Raw genomic sequence first — 21,316 nt, 5'->3', positions numbered from 1 at the left:
GATAGTTTAGGGGTGGTCTAGGGGATAGTTTGGTTGTGGTCTGGGGATAGTTTGGGGGTGGTCTAGGGTATAGTTTGGGGGCGGTCTAGGGGATAGTTTAGGGGTGGTCTATGGGATAGTTTGGTTGTGATCTTGGGGATAGTTTGGGGGTGGTCTAGGGTATAGTTTGGGGGCGGTCTATGGGATAGTTTGGTTGTGGTCTAGGGGATAGTTTGGAGGTGGTCTAGCGGATAGTTTGGGGGCGGTCTAGGGGATAGTTTGGGGGTGGTCTAGGGGATAGTTTGGTTGTAGTCTAGGGGATAGTTTGGGGTCGGTCTAGGTTATAGTTTGGGGGTGGTCTAGGGGATAGTTTGGTGGTGGTCTAGGGGATAGTTTGGTTGAGGTCTATGGGATAGTTTGGAGATAGTCTAGGGGATAGTTTGGGGGTGGTCTAGAGGATAGTTTGGCGGTGGTCTAGAGGACAGTTTGGGGGTGGTCTAGGGGATAGTTTGGGGGTGGTCTAGGGGATAGTTTGGGGGTGGTCTAGGGGATAGTTTGGGGGTGGTCTAGGGGACAGTTTGGTTGTGGTCTAGGGGATAGTTTGGGGGTGGTCTAGAGGATAGTTTGGGGATTGTTTAGGGAATAGTTTGGGGATAGTCTAGGGGATAGTTTGGGGATTGTTCAGGGAATAGTTTGGGGGTAGTCTAGGGGATAGTTTAGGGGTGTTCTATGGGATAGTTTGGTTGTGGTCTAGGGGATAGTTTGAAGGTGGTCTGGGGTATAGTTTGGGGGCGGTGTAGGGGATAGTTTGGGGGTGGTCTAGGGGATAGTTTGGCGGCAGTTTAGGGGATAGTTTGGGGGTGGTCTAGAGGATAGTTTGGGGTGGTCTAGGGGATAGTTTGGTTGTAGTCTAGAGGATAGTTTGGGGTGGTCTAGGGGATAGTTTGGGGTCGGTCTAGGTTATAGTTTGGGGGTGGTCTAGGGGATAGTTTGGGGGTGGTCTAGGGGATAGTTTGGGGGTGGTCTAGGGGATAGTTTGGGGGTGGTCTAGGGGATAGTTTGGTTGTGGTCTATGGGATAGTTTGGAGATAGTCCAGGGGATAGTTTGGGGGTGGTCTAGAGGATAGTTTGGGGGTGGTCTAGAGGATAGTTTGGGGGTGGTCTAGGGGATAGTTTGGGGGTGGTCTAGGGGATAGTTTGGGGGTGGTCTAGGGGATAGTTTGGGGGTGGTCTAGGGGACAGTTTGGTTGTGGTCTAGGGGATAGTTTGGGGGTTGTCTACAGGATAGTTTGGGGATTGTTTAGGGAATAGTTTGGGGATAGTCTAGGGGATAGTTTGCGGGTGGTCTAGGGGATATTTTGGGGATGGTCTAGGGGATAGTTTGGTTGTGGTCTAGAGGATAGTTTGGCGTGGTCTAGTGGATAGTTTGGGGGTGGTCTAGGGGATAGTTTGGGGGTGGTCTAGGGGATAGTTTGGTTGTGGTCTAGAGGATAGTTTGGGGTGGTCTAGTGGATAGTTTGGGGGTGGTCTAGGGGATAGATTGGGGGTGGTCTAGAGGATAGTTTGGTTGTGGTCTAGAGGATAGTTTGGGGTGGTCTAAGGGATAGTTTGGGGTGGTCTAGGGGATAGATTGGGGGTGGTGTAGAGGATAGTTTGGTTGTGGTCTAGGGGCTAGTTTGGGGGTGGTCTAGGGGATAGTTTGGGGGTGGTCTAGGGGATAGTTTGGGGGTGGTCTAGGGGATTGTTTGGTTGTGGTCTGGAGGATAGTTTTGTTGTGGTCTAGGGGATAGTTTGCGGGTGGTCTAGGGGATAGTTTGGGGGTGGTCTAGGGGACAGTTTGGTTGTTGTCTAGGGCAGTGGTTCCCAAACTTTTTATAGCCCCGTACCCTTTCAAACATTCACATTCAACCTCCAGCTGTACCCCCTAGTCCCGAACCCCTTCAAACATTCAACCTCCAGCTGTATCCCCTCTAGCACCAGGGTCAACTCACACTCAAATGTTGTTTTTTGCCATCATTTTATGCCTGCCACACACACACACACTATAAGATACATTTATTAAACATAGGAATGAGTGTGAGTTTTTGTCACAACCCGACTCGTGGGAAGTGACAAGGAGCTCTTATAGGAGCAGGGCACAAATAATATAATAATAATCAATCATTTTGCTCTTTATTTAACCATCTTACATATAAAACCTTGAATGACGTTATGGATACTACAGTGAAAATGGTTAACTTTGTTAAAGCAAGGCCCCTGAACTCTCGTGTATTTTCTGCACTATGCAATGATATGGGCAGCGACCATGTTACGCTTTTACAACATACAGAAAGAAGTGCCCTGGTTATCAAGGGACAAAGTATTGACACGTCTTTTTGAATTGAGAGAAGAGCTTAAAGTTTTCTTTACTGACCATCATTTTCACTTGTCTGACCGCTTGCATGATGATGAGTTTCTCACACGACTGGCCTGTCTCGCCTGAATGATCTGAATCTAGGATTACGGGGACTCTACGTAACTAAATGCAATGTGCGGGACAACATTGAGGCTATGATTAAGAAGTTGGACCTCTTCTCTGTCTGAATTAACAAGGACAACACACAGGTCTTTCCATCATTGTATGATTTTTTTTGTTCGTGTATAAATGAACTCAAGCTTACGGACAATGTCAACCGTGATATAGCGAAGCACCTGAGTGAGTTGGGTGCGCAATTACGCAGATACTTTCCCGAAATGGATGACAGTGTCGGTGTGTACGCATTGCTCCGCCCGCCCTCCGCTCACCGTTTGATCCTCACCGCTAGAGTGCTTGCTGCTGTTATCCAGGAACTATGCATGATAAAACAACAGCTGATGCACTGAAGACTGTACCATGGTCAAATAACACGGTGTGCCATAGGATCGATGACATGGGCGTTGATATTGTTGATCAATTGGTGAAGGAAATTGCAGGGGGAAAAAAACGGTCCATTATCTCTGTTGTTGGACGAATCGACTGATGTCAGTGGGGAAGCCCAGTTGATTGCGTTTGTGCGATCAAAATTAATGAGCACATTCTGTTCTGCAAGAAGCTAACGGGGACAGCTTTTTCTCATGCTGCATCAATGCTACTTGAGAGAATGAAATGATTAATTGCCCACTTAAAGAAGGTAAATCCACAATCTATCATTCACAGGGAGGCATTGGCCAGCAAGAGAATCTCCTGAATTGCATGATGTTTTGAATGACGCAGTGAAAAGTGATTCACTTTATCATGTCCAAGGCCTCTGAATCACCGACGGTTTTAATAAAGGCTCTGTGGTGACAGTAGGACGGAGCGTCAGCAGCTACTGCTTCACACCACGACATGGACTATCCAGAGGGAAAACACTACAGAGGCAGTTTGAGCTGTGTGCCGAAGTGAAGTGATTTTCTGTCTGAGCACTCACACCCCCTTGTGGCTGTGTTCGAAGACACAGACTGGGGAGCCCGCTTTGCCTATCTTGCTGATTGATGTGTTCGGCAAACTGAACAACATGAATTGAACTCTGCAAGGTGGACACACACACACACACACACACATTCTAAAGATGTATGACAAAGTGTGTGGATTCATGAAGAAGATCAAACTCTGGGAAATGTGAAGATGGGGGAATACGTTTTTCTCTCCCCCCAGCAGCTTGACACCTAACTTTTTTTTAAAGTGATGTTGACAGAGCTCCTATGCTGCAAATAGTAAGCTCACATTTATTTATATTTATGTATTTTATTTATTTTACCAGGTAAGTTGACTGAGAACACGTTCTCATTTACATCAACGACCTGTGGGAATAGTTACAGGGGAGAGGAGGGGATGAAAGAGCTTTGTAAGCTGGGGATGATTAGGTGACCATGATGGTATGAGGGGCAGGTTGGGAATTTAGCCAGGACACAGGGGTTAACACCTCTACTCTTACTATAAGTGCCATGGGATCTTTAATGACCTCGGAGAGTCAGGACACCCGTTTAACATCCCATCCGACAGACGGCACCCTACACAGGGCAATGTCCCCAATCACTGCCCTGGGGCATTGGGATATTATTGTTTTTTTAGACCAGAGGAAAGAGTGCGTCCTACTGGCCCTTCAACACCACTTCCAGCAGCATCTGGTCTCCCATCCAGGGACCGACCAGGACCAACCCTGCTTAGCTTCAGAAGCAAGCCAGCAGCATCTGGTCTCCAATCCAGGGACCGAGCAGGACCAACCCTGCTTAGCTTCAGAAGCAAGCCAGCAGCATCTGGTCTCCCATCCAGGGACCAACCAGGACCAACCCTGCTTAGCTTCAGAAGCAAGCCAGCAGCATCTGGTCTCCCATCCAGGGACCGACCAGGACCAACCCTGCTTAGCTTCAGAAGCAAGCCAGCAGCATCTGGTCTCCCATCCAGGGACTGACCAGGACCAACCCCGCTTAGCTTCAGAGGCCAGCAATCAGTGGGATACAGGGTGGTCTCCCATCCAGGGACCGACCAGGACCAACCCTGCTTAGCTTCAGAAGCAAGCCAGCAGCATCTGGTCTCCCATCCAGGGACCAACCAGGACCAACCCTGCTTAGCTTCAGAAGCAAGCCAGCAGCATCTGGTCTCCCATCCAGGGACCGACCAGGACCAACCCTGCTTAGCTTCAGAAGCAAGCCAGCAGCATCTGGTCTCCCATCCAGGGACCGACCAGGACCAACCCTGCTTAGCTTCAGAAACAAGCCAGCAGTGGGATGCAGGGTTGTTTGAGTTCAACTCCTACTTCCCTGACAAAGAAATCAAGTCTGCCAAACTTGACTGGCTGCGTAAACCACATTTTTATCTAGGGGATAGTGTCTCTAGGGGATAGTGTCTAGGGGATAGTGTCTCTAGGGGATAGTGTCTCTAGGGGATAGTGTCTCTAGGGGATAGTGTCTAGGGGATAGTGTCTCTAGGGGATAGTGTCTCTAGGGGATAGTGTCTAGGGGATAGTGTCTCTAGGGGATAGTGTCTAGGGGATAGTGTCTCTAGGGGATAGTGTCTCTAGGGGATAGTGTCTCTAGGGGATAGTGTCTAGGGGATAGTGTCTCTAGGGGATAGTGTCTCTAGGGGATAGTGTCTAGGGGATAGTGTCTCTAGGGGATAGTGTCTCTAGGGGATAGTGTCTAGGGGATAGTGTCTCTCTAGGGGATAGTGTCTAGGGGATAGTGTCTCTAGGGGATAGTGTCTAGGGGATAGTGTCTCTCTAGGAGATAGTGTCTAGGGGATAGTGTCTCTCTAGAGGATAGTGTCTAGGGGTTAGTGTCTATGGGATAGTGTCTCTAGGGGATATTGTCTAGGGTATATTGTCTCTAGGGGATAGTGTCTAGGGGATTGTGTCTAGGGGATAGTGTCTCTAGGGGATATTGTCTAGGGGATAGTGTCTCTCTAGGGGATAGTGTCTAGGGGATAGTGTCTCTCTAGGGGATAGTGTCTAGGGGATAGTGTCTCTAGGGGATAGTGTCTAGGGGATAGTGTCTCTCTAACCCTGCTTAGCTTCAGAAGCAAGCCAGCAGCATCTGGTCTCCCATCCAGGGACCAACCAGGACCAACCCTGCTTAGCTTCAGAAGCAAGCCAGCAGCATCTGGTCTCCCATCCAGGGACCGACCAGGACCAACCCTTCTTAGCTTCAGAAGCAAGCCAGCAGCATCTGGTCTCCCATCCAGGGACCAACCAGGACCAACCCTGCTTAGCTTCAGAAGCAAGCCAGCAGCATCTGGTCTCCCATCCAGGGACCGACCAGGACCAACCCTGCTTAGCTTCAGAAGCAAGCCAGCAGCATCTGGTCTCCCATCCAGGGACTGACCAGGACCAACCCCGCTTAGCTTCAGAGGCCAGCAATCAGTGGGATACAGGGTGGTCTCCCATCCAGGGACCGACCAGGACCAACCCTGCTTAGCTTCAGAAGCAAGCCAGCAGCATCTGGTCTCCCATCCAGGGACCAACCAGGACCAACCCTGCTTAGCTTCAGAAGCAAGCCAGCAGCATCTGGTCTCCCATCCAGGGACCGACCAGGACCAACCCTGCTTAGCTTCAGAAGCAAGCCAGCAGCATCTGGTCTCCCATCCAGGGACCGACCAGGACCAACCCTGCTTAGCTTCAGAAGCAAGCCAGCAGTGGGATGCAGGGTTGTTTGAGTTCAACTCCTACTTCCCTGACAAAGAAATCAAGTCTGCCAAACTTGACTGGCTGCGTAAACCACATTTTTGTTTAGGGGATAGTGTCTCTAGGGGATAGTGTCTAGGGGATAGTGTCTCTAGGGGATAGTGTCTCTAGGGGATAGTGTCTCTAGGGGATAGTGTCTAGGGGATAGTGTCTCTAGGGGATAGTGTCTCTAGGGGATAGTGTCTAGGGGATAGTGTCTCTAGGGGATAGTGTCTAGGGGATAGTGTCTCTAGGGGATAGTGTCTCTAGGGGATAGTGTCTCTAGGGGATAGTGTCTAGGGGATAGTGTCTCTAGGGGATAGTGTCTCTAGGGGATAGTGTCTCTAGGGGATAGTGTCTCTAGGGGATAGTGTCTCTAGGGGATAGTGTCTAGGGGATAGTGTCTCTAGGGGATAGTGTCTCTAGGGGATAGTGTCTAGGGGATAGTGTCTCTCTAGGGGATAGTGTCTAGGGGATAGTGTCTCTAGGGGATAGTGTCTAGGGGATAGTGTCTCTCTAGGAGATAGTGTCTAGGGGATAGTGTCTCTCTAGAGGATAGTGTCTAGGGGTTAGTGTCTATGGGATAGTGTCTCTAGGGTATATTGTCTCTAGGGGATAGTGTCTAGGGGATTGTGTCTAGGGGATAGTGTCTCTAGGGGATATTGTCTAGGGGATAGTGTCTCTCTAGGGGATAGTGTCTAGGGGATAGTGTCTCTCTAGGGGATAGTGTCTAGGGGATAGTGTCTCTAGGGGATAGTGTCTAGGGGATAGTGTCTCTCTAACCCTGCTTAGCTTCAGAAGCAAGCCAGCAGCATCTGGTCTCCCATCCAGGGACCAACCAGGACCAACCCTGCTTAGCTTCAGAAGCAAGCCAGCAGCATCTGGTCTCCCATCCAGGGACCGACCAGGACCAACCCTTCTTAGCTTCAGAAGCAAGCCAGCAGCATCTGGTCTCCCATCCAGGGACCAACCAGGACCAACCCTGCTTAGCTTCAGAAGCAAGCCAGCAGCATCTGGTCTCCCATCCAGGGACCGACCAGGACCAACCCTGCTTAGCTTCAGAAGCAAGCCAGCAGCATCTGGTCTCCCATCCAGGGACTGACCAGGACCAACCCCGCTTAGCTTCAGAGGCCAGCAATCAGTGGGATACAGGGTGGTCTCCCATCCAGGGACCGACCAGGACCAACCCTGCTTAGCTTCAGAAGCAAGCCAGCAGCATCTGGTCTCCCATCCAGGGACCAACCAGGACCAACCCTGCTTAGCTTCAGAAGCAAGCCAGCAGCATCTGGTCTCCCATCCAGGGACCGACCAGGACCAACCCTGCTTAGCTTCAGAAGCAAGCCAGCAGCATCTGGTCTCCCATCCAGGGACCGACCAGGACCAACCCTGCTTAGCTTCAGAAGCAAGCCAGCAGTGTGATGCAGGGTTGTTTGAGTTCAACTCCTACTTCCCTGACAAAGAAATCAAGTCTGCCAAACTTGACTGGCTGCGTAAACCACATTTTTGTCTAGGGGATAGTGTCTCTAGGGGATAGTGTCTAGGGGATAGTGTCTCTAGGGGATAGTGTCTCTAGGGGATAGTGTCTCTAGGGGATAGTGTCTAGGGGATAGTGTCTCTAGGGGATAGTGTCTCTAGGGGATAGTGTCTAGGGGATAGTGTCTCTAGGGGATAGTGTCTAGGGGATAGTGTCTCTAGGGGATAGTGTCTCTAGGGGATAGTGTCTCTAGGGGATAGTGTCTAGGGGATAGTGTCTCTAGGGGATAGTGTCTCTAGGGGATAGTGTCTCTAGGGGATAGTGTCTAGGGGATAGTGTCTCTAGGGGATAGTGTCTCTAGGGGATAGTGTCTAGGGGATAGTGTCTCTCTAGGGGATAGTGTCTAGGGGATAGTGTCTCTAGGGGATAGTGTCTAGGGGATAGTGTCTCTCTAGGAGATAGTGTCTAGGGGATAGTGTCTCTCTAGAGGATAGTGTCTAGGGGTTAGTGTCTATGGGATAGTGTCTCTAGGGGATATTGTCTAGGGTATATTGTCTCTAGGGGATAGTGTCTAGGGGATTGTGTCTAGGGGATAGTGTCTCTAGGGGATATTGTCTAGGGGATAGTGTCTCTCTAGGGGATAGTGTCTAGGGGATAGTGTCTCTCTAGGGGATAGTGTCTAGGGGATAGTGTCTCTAGGGGATAGTGTCTAGGGGATAGTGTCTCTCTAACCCTGCTTAGCTTCAGAAGCAAGCCAGCAGCATCTGGTCTCCCATCCAGGGACCAACCAGGACCAACCCTGCTTAGCTTCAGAAGCAAGCCAGCAGCATCTGGTCTCCCATCCAGGGACCGACCAGGACCAACCCTTCTTAGCTTCAGAAGCAAGCCAGCAGCATCTGGTCTCCCATCCAGGGACCAACCAGGACCAACCCTGCTTAGCTTCAGAAGCAAGCCAGCAGCATCTGGTCTCCCATCCAGGGACCGACCAGGACCAACCCTGCTTAGCTTCAGAAGCAAGCCAGCAGCATCTGGTCTCCCATCCAGGGACTGACCAGGACCAACCCCGCTTAGCTTCAGAGGCCAGCAATCAGTGGGATACAGGGTGGTCTCCCATCCAGGGACCGACCAGGACCAACCCTGCTTAGCTTCAGAAGCAAGCCAGCAGCATCTGGTCTCCCATCCAGGGACCAACCAGGACCAACCCTGCTTAGCTTCAGAAGCAAGCCAGCAGCATCTGGTCTCCCATCCAGGGACCGACCAGGACCAACCCTGCTTAGCTTCAGAAGCAAGCCAGCAGCATCTGGTCTCCCATCCAGGGACCGACCAGGACCAACCCTGCTTAGCTTCAGAAGCAAGCCAGCAGTGGGATGCAGGGTTGTTTGAGTTCAACTCCTACTTCCCTGACAAAGAAATCAAGTCTGCCAAACTTGACTGGCTGCGTAAACCACATTTTTGTCTAGGGGATAGTGTCTCTAGGGGATAGTGTCTAGGGGATAGTGTCTCTAGGGGATAGTGTCTCTAGGGGATAGTGTCTAGGGGATAGTGTCTCTAGGGGATAGTGTCTCTAGGGGATAGTGTCTAGGGGATAGTGTCTCTAGGGGATAGTGTCTCTAGGGGATAGTGTCTCTAGGGGATAGTGTCTAAGGGATAGTGTCTCTAGGGGATAGTGTCTCTAGGGGATAGTGTCTCTAGGGGATAGTGTCTAGGGGATAGTGTCTCTAGGGGATAGTGTCTCTAGGGGATAGTGTCTAGGGGATAGTGTCTCTCTAGGGGATAGTGTCTAGGGGATAGTGTCTCTAGGGCACATATGTCAGAGTCAAGGCCCGCGGGCCACATCCGGCCCGCAAGAAGGTTTTTTACGGCCCCTGGGATGATCTTGATTTATTATTAGAACCGGCCCGCAGCAAGCCGGCAGCCCGCAGATCTTTTACACGCACCAATACTACATTTCCCACAATGCAAAGGTGACGCACCGAGCAGTAGGCTGCTTCATTTCAATATTTATTGGCACAGCAGTCGTCAGCATCACAGTAAAATTAACTTTCAGATACCCATCAAAAATGGCAAAACGGAAGGTGGATACTGAGAACCGGGGGTTTCAAACAAGGTGGGAGTCGGAGTATATGTTCACGAAGGTAGCTGGAAAACCTGTGTGTCTTCTGTGTGGAGAAAGTGTGGCGGTACTGAAAGAGTATAATCTGAGACGACATTATGAAACGAAACACGCGGACACACACGCGGACGCAACTGTCAAGGCCAGTTTTATTTTGGCAGAAGAGATCGCTAAATCAGCCCGGCCATTTACGGAGGGGGATTTCATCAAAAACTGCATGATTAAAGTTTGTGACGAAGTTTGCCCAGAAAAAAGGCAACTCTTTTTAAATGTGAGTCTGAGCAGAAACACCATTGCCGAGAGAGTAGACCAGTTGTCCATCAATCTAAAAGAGCAGCTTGTGAAAAAGGGAAAAGATTTTATTGCATATTCCTTGGCTGTGGATGAGAGCACCGACATTTCTGACATTGCCCAGTTGTCAATTTTCATCCGCGGAGTGGACTCCAACCTAAGCGTGACAGAGGAGTTTTTGGCTTTACGTCCTATGCATGGCACAACTACGGGGCATGATTTGTATGAAGAGGTGTCAAGATGTGTAAATGAGATGGAGCTGCCTTGGGAAAAACTTGTGGGTTTGACAACCGACGGAGCACCTGCGATGTGTGGACACAGGAGCGGACTGGTGGCGAAGATACGGGAAAAGATGCAAGAGGAAAACGCGACAGGTGAGCTGACAGCTTATCATTGTATCATACACCAGGAAGCGTTGTGCGGTAAAGCCTTGAAAATGGAGCATGTAATGAGCATCATCACGCGCACAGTTAACTTTATCAGAGCCAAAGGTTTGAATCACCGCCAGTTCAAGGCATTTCTGACGGAGTTAGAAACGGAGCATGGTGATTTGCCTTATCACACAGAGGTGCGATGGCTAAGCCAGGGAAAGGTGCTTCAAAGATGTTTCGAGCTTCGTGAGGAGATTTGTCTGTTCTTGGACAGCAAAGGGAAAGACACAACACAACTCCGAGACGAAATGTTTCTGTGTGAAATGGCTTTTCTGTGTGACATTACGAGTCATCTGAATGCAATAAACTTGCAGCTGCAGGGTCGGGATCGTGTCATCTCTGATATGTACAGTACAGTGAAGGCATTTAAAACCAAACTGACTCTGTGGGAGACGCAGATGCGGAAAGAAAATTTGAGCCACTTTCCCAGCTGCCAGACCATGAAAGAGAAGCTCTCTACCAGTGCGTTCCCGAGCACACAGTTGGCTGATAAAATAGGTATGCTTGCCGCTGACTTTCGACGCCGATTTGCTGACTTTGAAGCACAAAAAAGCAGGTTGGAACTGCTCGGTAACCCATTTGCTGTTGACGTGGAAAGCTCACCACCAAACCTCCAAATGGAGTTGATTGACCTCCAATGCAATGATGCACTGAGGGCAAAATATGCGGCAGTGGGTGCTGCGGAGTTCGCCCGTTTCCTCCCCGGCACAATGCCCCAGCTGCGCATCCAGGCTGCTCAAACGTTGTCTATGTTTGGCAGCACATACCTGTGTGAACAACTGTTTTCTTTGATGAACCTGAACAAAACATCACACAGAAGTCGACTTACTGCTGAACACCTCCACTCAATTCTGAGGATTTCTTCAGCTCAGAGCCTTACCCCGAACATTGATGAACTTGTGGAAAAGATGGGACACCACCAAGTATCACCCTCAACCTCAAACAAGTGAACATTACTGTGCAATCACATATTTAGAGTTTTTACTCAGTTCAAGTTTAAAAGTTAAAATTTAATATTTGTTTTCACTGCATGTTACTTCTCCTTAAACAAAGTGTTGTTTTTGATTAATAGATTTTTGCACTTTATTTTTTTGTATTTCAATCCAATTATATTTTAAAAATATTTCAGTTGAGTGGATGATAGAAAATTGCTATTATTGTTTTTTCTTTGAAGTAAATTTAGCCCACTTTTGCTAAAATAGAAAATATAGTCTACTGATGGTGCCTTGAATACCGGTTTCTTTCATTTAATGTTCATGTTATGGGGATATTTATATAAAGGAAATTTGTCTTTTGTGTCTGTTGAAAATTAAAGATTACTGACAGAGCCATAAGAAAATATTGCTTTATTTATCTGATCATATTGTAATATATTTGTTAGGTTTTCAGTAGGTTCAATTAGGTTCACTAGACTATATGCGTCATTTAAAAATTTTTCAATGAACATTCGAACAGTCCGGCCCTCGTCTTGTAGCTGATTTTTTTATTTGGCCCTCCGTCCATTTGACTTTGACACCCCTGCTCTAGGGGATAGTGTCTAGGGGATAGTGTCTCTCTAGGAGATAGTGTCTAGGGGATAGTGTCTCTGTAGAGGATAGTGTCTAGGGGTTAGTGTCTATGGGATAGTGTCTCTAGGGGATATTGTCTAGGGTATATTGTCTCTAGGGGATAGTGTCTAGGGGATTGTGTCTAGGGGGTAGTGTCTCTAGGGGATATTGTCTAGGGGATAGTGTCTCTCTAGGGGATAGTGTCTAGGGGATAGTGTCTCTAGGGGATAGTGTCTAGGGGATAGTGTCTCTCTAGGAGATAGTGTCTAGGGGATAGTGTCTCTCTAGAGGATAGTGTCTAGGGGTTAGTGTCTATGGGATAGTGTCTCTCTAGAGGATAGTGTCTAGGGTATATTGTCTCTAGGGGATAGTGTCTAGGGGATTGTGTCTAGGGGATAGTGTCTAGGGGATAGTGTCTCTAGGGGATATTGTCTAGGGGATAGTGTCTCTCTAGGGGATAGTGTTTAGGGGATAGTATCTAGGGGATATTGTCTAGGGGATAGTGTCTCTCTAGGGAATAGTGTCTCTCTAGGGGATAGTGTCTAGAGGATAGTGTCTAGGGGATATTGTCTAGGGGATAGTGTCTCTCTAGGGGATAGTGTCTCTAGGGGATAGGGGATAGTGTCTAGGGGATAGTGTCTCTAGGTGATAGTGTCTCAAGGGGATAGTGTCTAGGTGATAGTGTCTCTCTAGGGGATATTGTCTCTAGGTGATAGTGTTTCAAGGGGATAGTGTCTAGGTGATAGTGTCTCTCTAGGGGATAGTGTCTAGGGGACAGTGTTTCTAGGGTATAGTGTCTAGGGGATAGTGTCTCTAGGGGATAGTGTCTAGGGGGTTTCATATATTTTGGGAGGATTTCATTTTTGGAAAGTGTCTGCAGAGAGTAGGATAATGATCTGTGGTGCTGCATTGTATGAGGTGGTATCCTGCTGGTTCAGATAATACATCTGTGGCTGGTGCTACATGCTAATATATCTGTGAACTGGTCATACATGCTAATACATCTGTGGCTGGTGCTACATGCTAATACATCTGTGACTGGTGCTACATGCTACTACATCTGTGACTGGTGCTACATGCTAATGCATCTGTGACTGGTGCTACATGCTACTACATCTGTGACTTGTGCTACATGCTAATACATCTGTGACTGGTCATACATGCTACTACATCTGTGACTGGTCATACATGCTAATATATCTGTGACTGGTCATACATCCTAATACATCTGTGACTGGTGCTACATGCTAATATATCTGTGACTGGTCATACATGCTAATACATCTGTGACTGGTGCTACATGCTAATACATATGTGACTGGTGCTACATGCTACTCCATCTGTGACTGGTGCTACATGCTAATATATATCTGTGGCTGGTGCTACATGCTGAAGTCCTTGTGGATGATTGTTCACAATGCAAGAAGAGTACTGTTACTCAAGCGTAACTTATGACACCTGGGAAAAATAGACCAAACCATTGACAAAAAAGGTTGCCTCCAATCTTGATAAACAGGTGAACTTTTAGACAGAGGTTCTGATGAGAATAACAGACATAACAGCGACACTGGGACTCTTATGCGGGGGTTGAGTCACTGGCTTACTACTGCTTGTTCGTGCAGTCCCTAGGAGGGGTGCGTCACTTGAGTGGGTTGAGTCACTGACGTGATCTTCCTGTCCCGGTTGGCGCCCCCCCCCCCCCCCCCCCCCCCCCCCCCTCCCCCTTGGGTTCGTGCCGTGGGGGAGATCTTCATGGTCTATACTCAGCCTTGTCTCAGGGTAGTCAGTTGGCGGTTTGAAGATATCCTTCTAGTGGTGTGGGGGTCGTGCTTTGGCAAAGTGGGTGGGGTTATATCCTGCCACGGTGTCTCCTGACCCCTCCTGTCTCAGCCTCCAGTATTTATGCTGCAATAGTTTATGTTGTCGGGGGGCTAGTCTGTTATATCTGGAGTATTTCTCCTGTCTTATCCGGTGTCCTGTGTGAATTGAAGTATGCTCTCTCTAATTCTTTCTTTCTCTCTCTTTCTCTCTCTCTATGCTCTCTCTAATTCTTTCTTTCTCTCTTTTTCTCAAGTTCTCATTTACAACTGTGACCTGGACAAGATAAAGCAAAGCAGTGTCGACACAAACAACAACAGAGTTACACATGGGGTAAACAAACATACAATCAATAACACAATAGAAATAAATGTGTGTGTGCAAATGTGTGCAAATGAGGTAAATATTATGACATTATTATGACATTATTATGACATAGTGCAAATGCTTTATGTGTTGTTCAGTGGATGGAAACTTTTAGAGAACCACCTCTCAAAACCAACCCTGAAAAGACTGTGCCTCACGAGATGGGCATCCAGACGTGATGCCAGTCGACCTGTGTGGTTCCGCTATGCAGAACACCGTGCAGAACACCGCGCAGAACACCATGCAGAAGACCATGCAGAACACCATGCAGAACACTATGCAGAACACTATGCAGAACACCATGCAGAACACCGTGCAGAACACCGTGCAGAACACTGTGCAGAACACCATGCAGAACACCATGCAGAACACTATGCAGAACACCGTGCAGAACACCGTGCAGAACACCGTGCAGAACACCGTGCAGAACACCGTGCAGAACACCGTGCAGAACACCGTGCAGAACACCATGCAGAACACCATGCAGAACACCGTGCAGAACACCGTGCAGAACACCATGCAGAACACCGTGCAGAACACCGTGCAGAACACCATGCAGAACACCGTGCAGAACACCATGCAGAACACCATGCAGAACACTATGCAGAACACCATGCAGAACACCGTGCAGAACACCATGCAGAACACCGTGCAGAACACCGTGCAGAACACCATGCAGAAAACCATGCAGAAAACCATGCAGAACACCGTGCAGAACACCGTGCAGAACACCATGCAGAACACCATGCAGAACACCATGCAGAACACCGTGCAGAACACCGTGCAGAACACCGTGCAGAACACTATGCAGAACACCGTGCAGAACACCGTGCAGAACACCGTGCAGAACACCGTGCAGAACACCATGCAGAAAACCATGCAGAACACCATGCAGAACACCATGCAGAACACTATGCAGAACACCATGCAGAACACCGTGCAGAACACCGTGCAGAACACCATGCAGAACACCGTGCAGAACACCATGCAGAAAACCATGCAGAACACCATGCAGAACACCGTGCAGAACACCGTGCAGAACACCGTGCAGAACACCATGCAGAACACCATGCAGAACACCATGCAGAACACCGTGCAGAACACCGTGCAGAACACCGTGCAGAACACCGTGCAGAACACCGTGCAGAACACCGTGCAGAACACCGTGCAGAACACCGTGCAGAACACCGTGCAGAACACCATGCAGAAAACCATGCAGAACACCATGCAGAACACCGTGCAGAACACCGTGCAGAACACCATGCAGAACACCGTGCAGAACACCGTGCAGAACACCGTGCAGAACACCGTGCAGAACACCGTGCAGAACACTGTGCAGAACACCGTGCAGAACACCGTGCAGAACACCATGCAGAACACCGTGCAGAACACCATGCAGAACACCATGCAGAACACCGTGCAGAACACCATGCAGAACACCGTGCAGAACACCATGCAGACGCCGAACAGTGACGAGCGCAGCGGGGATAAACAAAACCGTTGGAGACGGTTGGATTTATATCAGTAATGTACAATCCAGGGAGAAGTAGCGGAGAAAGTTCCCCAGAGGAAAGACATGGACCTACTTCTGGCATGTTAGGAAACGCAACAGACACATTGACCCAGTTCAGAGGGAAGTTTGAGGACATCAAGAGTACGGCCCAGACACTGGTAGCTACACGGGGCAGCTTGTTTACTGAAAAGTGACCAAGGCACACACAAAGAGGCACTTTCGATGAACTCTGTGAGGACTTCAGAATGGAACGTTTTAGAGTGTCTGTGTTCTATGTTGATACTGCAACCACCCAATTCAAACGTTGGTTCACCAGTAAGAGTGAAATCGCAAACCGCTTTACTTTGTTTGAGCCCTCCCTGACCACTGGCTGTGTTCCGTCCTCATCAACTCATCCCTGACCACTGGCTGTGTTCCGTCCTCATCAACTCATCCCTGACCACTGGCTGTGTTCCATCCTCATCAACTCATCCCTGACCCCTGGCTGTGTTCCGTCCTCATCAACTCATCCCCGACCACTGGCTGTGTTCCGTCCTCATCAACTCATCCCTGACCACTGGCTGTGTTCCATCCTCATCAACTCATCCCTGACCACTGGCTGTGTTCCGTCCTCATCAACTCATCCCTGACCACTGGCTGTGTTCCATCCTCATCAACTCATCCCTGACCACTGGCTGTGTTCCATCCTCATCAACTCATCCCTGACCACTGGCTGTGTTCCGTCCTCATCAACTCATCCCTGACCACTGGCTGTGTTCCGTCCTCATCAACTCATCCCTGACCACTGGCTGTGTTCCGTCCTCATCAACTCATCCCTGACCACTGGCTGTGTTCCATCCTCATCAACTCATCCCTGACCACTGGCTGTGTTCCATCCTCATCAACTCATCCCTGACCCCTGGCTGTGTTCCGTCCTCATCAACTCATCCCTGACCCCTGGCTGTGTTCCGTCCTCATCAACTCATCCCTGACCCCTGGCTGTGTTCCGTCCTCATCAACTCATCCCTGACCACTGGCTGTGTTCCATCCTCATCAACTCATCCCTGACCACTGGCTGTGTTCCATCCTCATCAACTCATCCCTGACCATTGGCTGTGTTCCATCCTCATCAACTCATCCCTGACCACTGGCTGTGTTCCATCCTCATCAACTCATCCCTGACCACTGGCTGTGTTCCGTCCTCATCAACTCATCCCTGACCACTGGCTGTGTTCCATCCTCATCAACTCATCCCTGACCACTGGCTGTGTTCCATCCTCATCAACTCATCCCTGACCACTGGCTGTGTTCCATCCTCATCAACTCATCCCTGACCCCTGGCTGTGTTCCGTCCTCATCAACTCATCCCTGACCCCTGGCTGTGTTCCGTCCTCATCAACTCATCCCTGACCACTGGCTGTGTTCCATCCTCATCAACTCATCCCTGACCACTGGCTGTGTTCCATCCTCATCAACTCATGCAAGAGACTCACTCCAACCCTACACTCCAACCCTACACTCCAACCCTACACCCCAACCCTACACTCCAACCCTACACCCCAACCCTACACTCCAACCCTACACTCCAACCCTACACTCCAACCCTACACCCCAACCCTACACCCCAACCCTACACTCCAACCCCTACACTCCAACCCCTACACCCCAACCCTACACTCCAACCCTACACTCCAACCCTACACCCCAACCCTACACTCCAACCCTACACCCCAACCCTACACTCCAACCCTACACTCCAACCCTACACCCCAACCCTACACCCCAACCCTACACTCCAACCCCTACACTCCAACCTGAGTACTCTGATCTTAAAGAGAATGCAAGAGACTCATTTAAAGAGCTTACAGAACTGCTGTATTCAAAAACTAAAACTCATAAAGAACTATACCTTTAGAGGCACAAAGTCTCAGGAAAGACTGTCTGGGCTGTCAATTGTCAGTATAGAAAATGGTTGGGCTTGCAACCTGGACCTACAGCCTGTGGTGAAAACATAAGCATACAGCATACTGTAGCTACTGTTGGCCTTTACATAGAGAAAGAAAGATTGGCCTTTTCTAAGAGAAAGAAAGAGAGAACGAGGAAACTACCGAAGAGAGGGAAGCAACCGTGAGGATTTCAGTAGACCAGCAGTCTTTCAAGTTGGATTTAATTTAATTTACCTTGAATATTGCAGCCCATTTGTGTAGGCTATTAGCCAGACAAAACACAGTAAAAGAGAGGCTGGATGTACCCTGAGGCCGACTACCTTGTTCCTCGTTGTTAGGCTATTTGATGTGTCATTTGAAAATACTAAATGACATGTCGACCAGTAGGCTACACTGCATAATGAAACAATGCTTAGTAAGCGAGTTGTTTGAGGGTGGACTAACCAAAATATTACTCATTAATAGTCTGGTTTTATGCACAACAACTTTTTATCCAAGCTGGGAGATAAGCGCGAGGACGGCTCATGTCATGCAGGCTCAGGTAGGTTTAGGTAGGCCATACAGGACAGTTTGGAGAGAGCTTAGAGGACGGCTCATGTCATGCAGGCTCAGGTAGGCTATACAGGACAGTTTGGAGAGAGCTTCGAGGACGGCTCATGTCATGCAGGCTCAGGTAGGCTCAGGTAGGCTCAGGTAGGTTCAGGCAGGCTCAGGTAGGCTCATGCAGTCTCAGGTAGGCTCATGCAGTCTCAGGTAGGCTCATGCAGGCTCAGGTAGGCTCATGCAGGCTCAGGTAGACTCAGGTATGCTCAGGTAGGCTCAGGTAGGCTATACAGGACAGCTGTGTATACAGTGCCTTGCGAAAGTATTCGGCCCCCTTGAACTTTGCGACCTTTTGCCACATTTCATGCTTCAAACATAAAGATATAAAACTGTATTTTTTTGTGAAGAATCAACAACAAGTGGGACACAATCATGAAGTGGAACGACATTTATTGGATATTTCAAACTTTTTTAACAAAGCAAAAACTGAAAAATTGGGCGTGCAAAATTATTCAGCTCCCTTAAGTTAATACTTTGTAGCGCCACCTTTTGCTGCGATTACAGCTGTAAGTCGCTTGGGGTATGTCTCTATCAGTTTTGCACATCGAGAGACTGACATTTTTTCCCATTCCTCCTTGCAAAACAGCTCGAGCTCAGTGAGGTTGGATGGAGAGCATTTGTAAACAGCAGTTTTCAGTTCTTTCCACAGATTCTCAATTGGATTCAGGTCTGGACTTTGACTTGGCCATTCTAACACCTGGATATGTTTATTTTTGAACCATTCCATTGTAGATTTTGCTTTATGTTTTGGATCATTGTCTTGTTGGAAGACAAATCTCCGTCCCAGTCTCAGGAGTTTTGCAGACTCCATCAGGTTCTCTTCCAGAATGGTCCTGTATTTGGCTCCATCCATCTTCCCATCAATTTTAACCATCTTCCCTATCCCTGCTGAAGAAAAGCAGGCCCAAACCATGATGCTGCCACCACCATGTTTGACAGTGGGGATGTTGTGTTCAGGGTGATGAGCTGTGTTGCTTTTACGCCAAACATAACGTTTTGCATTGTTGCCAAAAAGTGCCATTTTTGTTTCATCTGACCAGAGCACCTTCTTCCACATGTTTGGTGTGTCTCCCAGGTGGCTTGTGGCAAACTTTAAACAACACTTTTTATGGATATCTTTAAGAAATGTCTTTCTTCTTGCCACTCTTCCATAAAGGCCAGATTTGTGCAATATACGACTGATTGTTGTCCTATGGACAGAGTCTCCCACCTCAGCTGTAGATCTCTGCAGTTCATCCAGAGTGATCATGGGCCTCTTGGCTGCATCTCTGATCAGTCTTCTCCTTGTATGAGCTGAAAGTTTAGAGGGACGGCCAGGTCTTGGTAGATTTGCAGGGGTCTGATACTCCTATTATCGCTTGCACAGTGCTCCTTGGGATGTTTAAAGCTTGGGAAATCTTTTTGTATCCAAATCCGGCTTTAAACTTCTTCACAACAGTATCTCGGACCTGCCTGGTGTGTTCCTTGTTCTTCATGATGCTCTCTGCGCTTTTAACGGACCTCTGAGACTATCACAGTGCAGGTGCATTTATACGGAGACTTGATTACACACAGGTGGATTGTATTTATCATCATTAGTCATTTAGGTCAACATTGGATCATTCAGAGATCCTCACTGAACTTCTGGAGAGAGTTTGCTGCACTGAAAGTAAAGGGGCTGAATAATTTTGCACGCCCAATTCTTCAGTTTTTGATTTGTTAAAAAAGTTTGAAATATCCAATAAATGTCGTTCCACTTCATGATTGTGTCCCACTTGTTGTTGATTCTTCACAAAAAAATACAGTTTTATATCTTTATGTTTGAAGCCTGAAATGTGGCAAAAGGTCGCAAAGTTCAAGGGGGCCGAATACTTTCGCAAGGCACTGTATACAGTAAATGCTGCTGCATCTAAAATGTATTTAAATGTTTGAATTTCCTTAATTACTGAACAAGTAATTACATTACTGCCACCCTTAATTACTAAACAAGTAATTACATTACTGCCACCCTTAATTACTGAACAAGTAATTACATTACTGCCACCCTTAATTACTGAACAAGTAATTACATTACTGCCACCCTTAATTACTGAACAAGTAATTACATTACTGCCACCCTTAATTACTGAACAAGTAATTACATTATTGCAACCCTTAATTACTGAACAAGTAATTACATTACTGCCACCCGCGAGCAGTCTAAATGGCAGCCTTGGGACACCGTGTATAGCTGTGTGAAATGTTCTGTTATAATATCCACCCGACACAGCCAGAAGAGGACTGGCCACCCCACATAGCTTGGTTCCTCTCTAGGTTTCTTCCTTGGTTTTGGCCTTTCTAGGGAGTTTTTCCAAGCCACCGTGCTTCTACACCTGCATTGCTTGCTGTTTGGGGTTTTAGGCTGGGTTTCTGTACAGCACTTTGAGATATCAGCTGATGTAAGAAGAGGCTTTATAAATAAATTTGATTGATTGATTTATAGGATTAACATGAGGAAATGACGACTAAATAGGCCTACCAATTAACAGTTATCCATTAGCTAAAGCAATGCTATAGGCTACATGTCCTGGCACCACAGAAAGCCTATCATCGATTCGATAGGCAGCCGCATAGACATGTCCTAATTTCAGCACCATGGGCAGCAATCGGTAGTCTATACTTTGAGTGAGTGGCTGTCTGGCTAATGCATTTGAACTCCGACCTTGCGTAGGGTCCAGAGATACTGCGTTACGCCAGTGTAGATGGACCAGCTGCAAAGTCAAAATAGGCTAGATTATAGAAATTAATGAAAATAAAAATGTGCTTTTTTTGGTCTTAATTTAAAGTTAGGCTTAGGCATTAGGGCTAGCATTGTGATCACGGTTAGAGTTAAGGGTAGGGTTAGATTTAGGTTTAAAATCATATTTTATGACGTTGTGGCTGTTCCAGCTACTCTGCCTCCGGAACAACATTCATGCCAAAAAACACCAACCTGCCCTTAGTTTCCTGTTTCTCTTTTACCGTCTCTTTCCATTCAACTTCAAATACAGAAAGAAAAGTACACAACAACAACAACAACAAGAACAACAAAAAGTCATGTCCAACCTGGCCGGGGGCTGTCTGCATGTACTGGATGTTGC

The 21,316-nt window shown here is 48.0% G+C and overlaps 1 protein-coding gene across 1 annotated transcript in view; it reads right to left on the bottom strand.

Annotated features, from left to right (window-relative positions):
• Positions 1-21,316, bottom strand: part of LOC110536657 (chondroitin sulfate proteoglycan 4-like) — an 84,486-nt gene that overhangs the window by 31,664 nt on the left and 31,506 nt on the right. The window contains exon 6 of the mRNA XM_036936515.1: positions 21,282-21,316. This exon is cut by the window's right edge and continues 157 nt beyond it. Coding sequence (XP_036792410.1) covers positions 21,282-21,316 — 35 coding nt within the window. The remainder of the gene's footprint in view (positions 1-21,281) is intronic.

This window comes from Oncorhynchus mykiss, chromosome 11, assembly GCF_013265735.2.
Source record: "Oncorhynchus mykiss isolate Arlee chromosome 11, USDA_OmykA_1.1, whole genome shotgun sequence".
Classification (NCBI taxonomy): Eukaryota; Metazoa; Chordata; class Actinopteri; order Salmoniformes; family Salmonidae; genus Oncorhynchus; species Oncorhynchus mykiss.
This window is presented reverse-complemented; position numbering and strand designations above follow the sequence as displayed.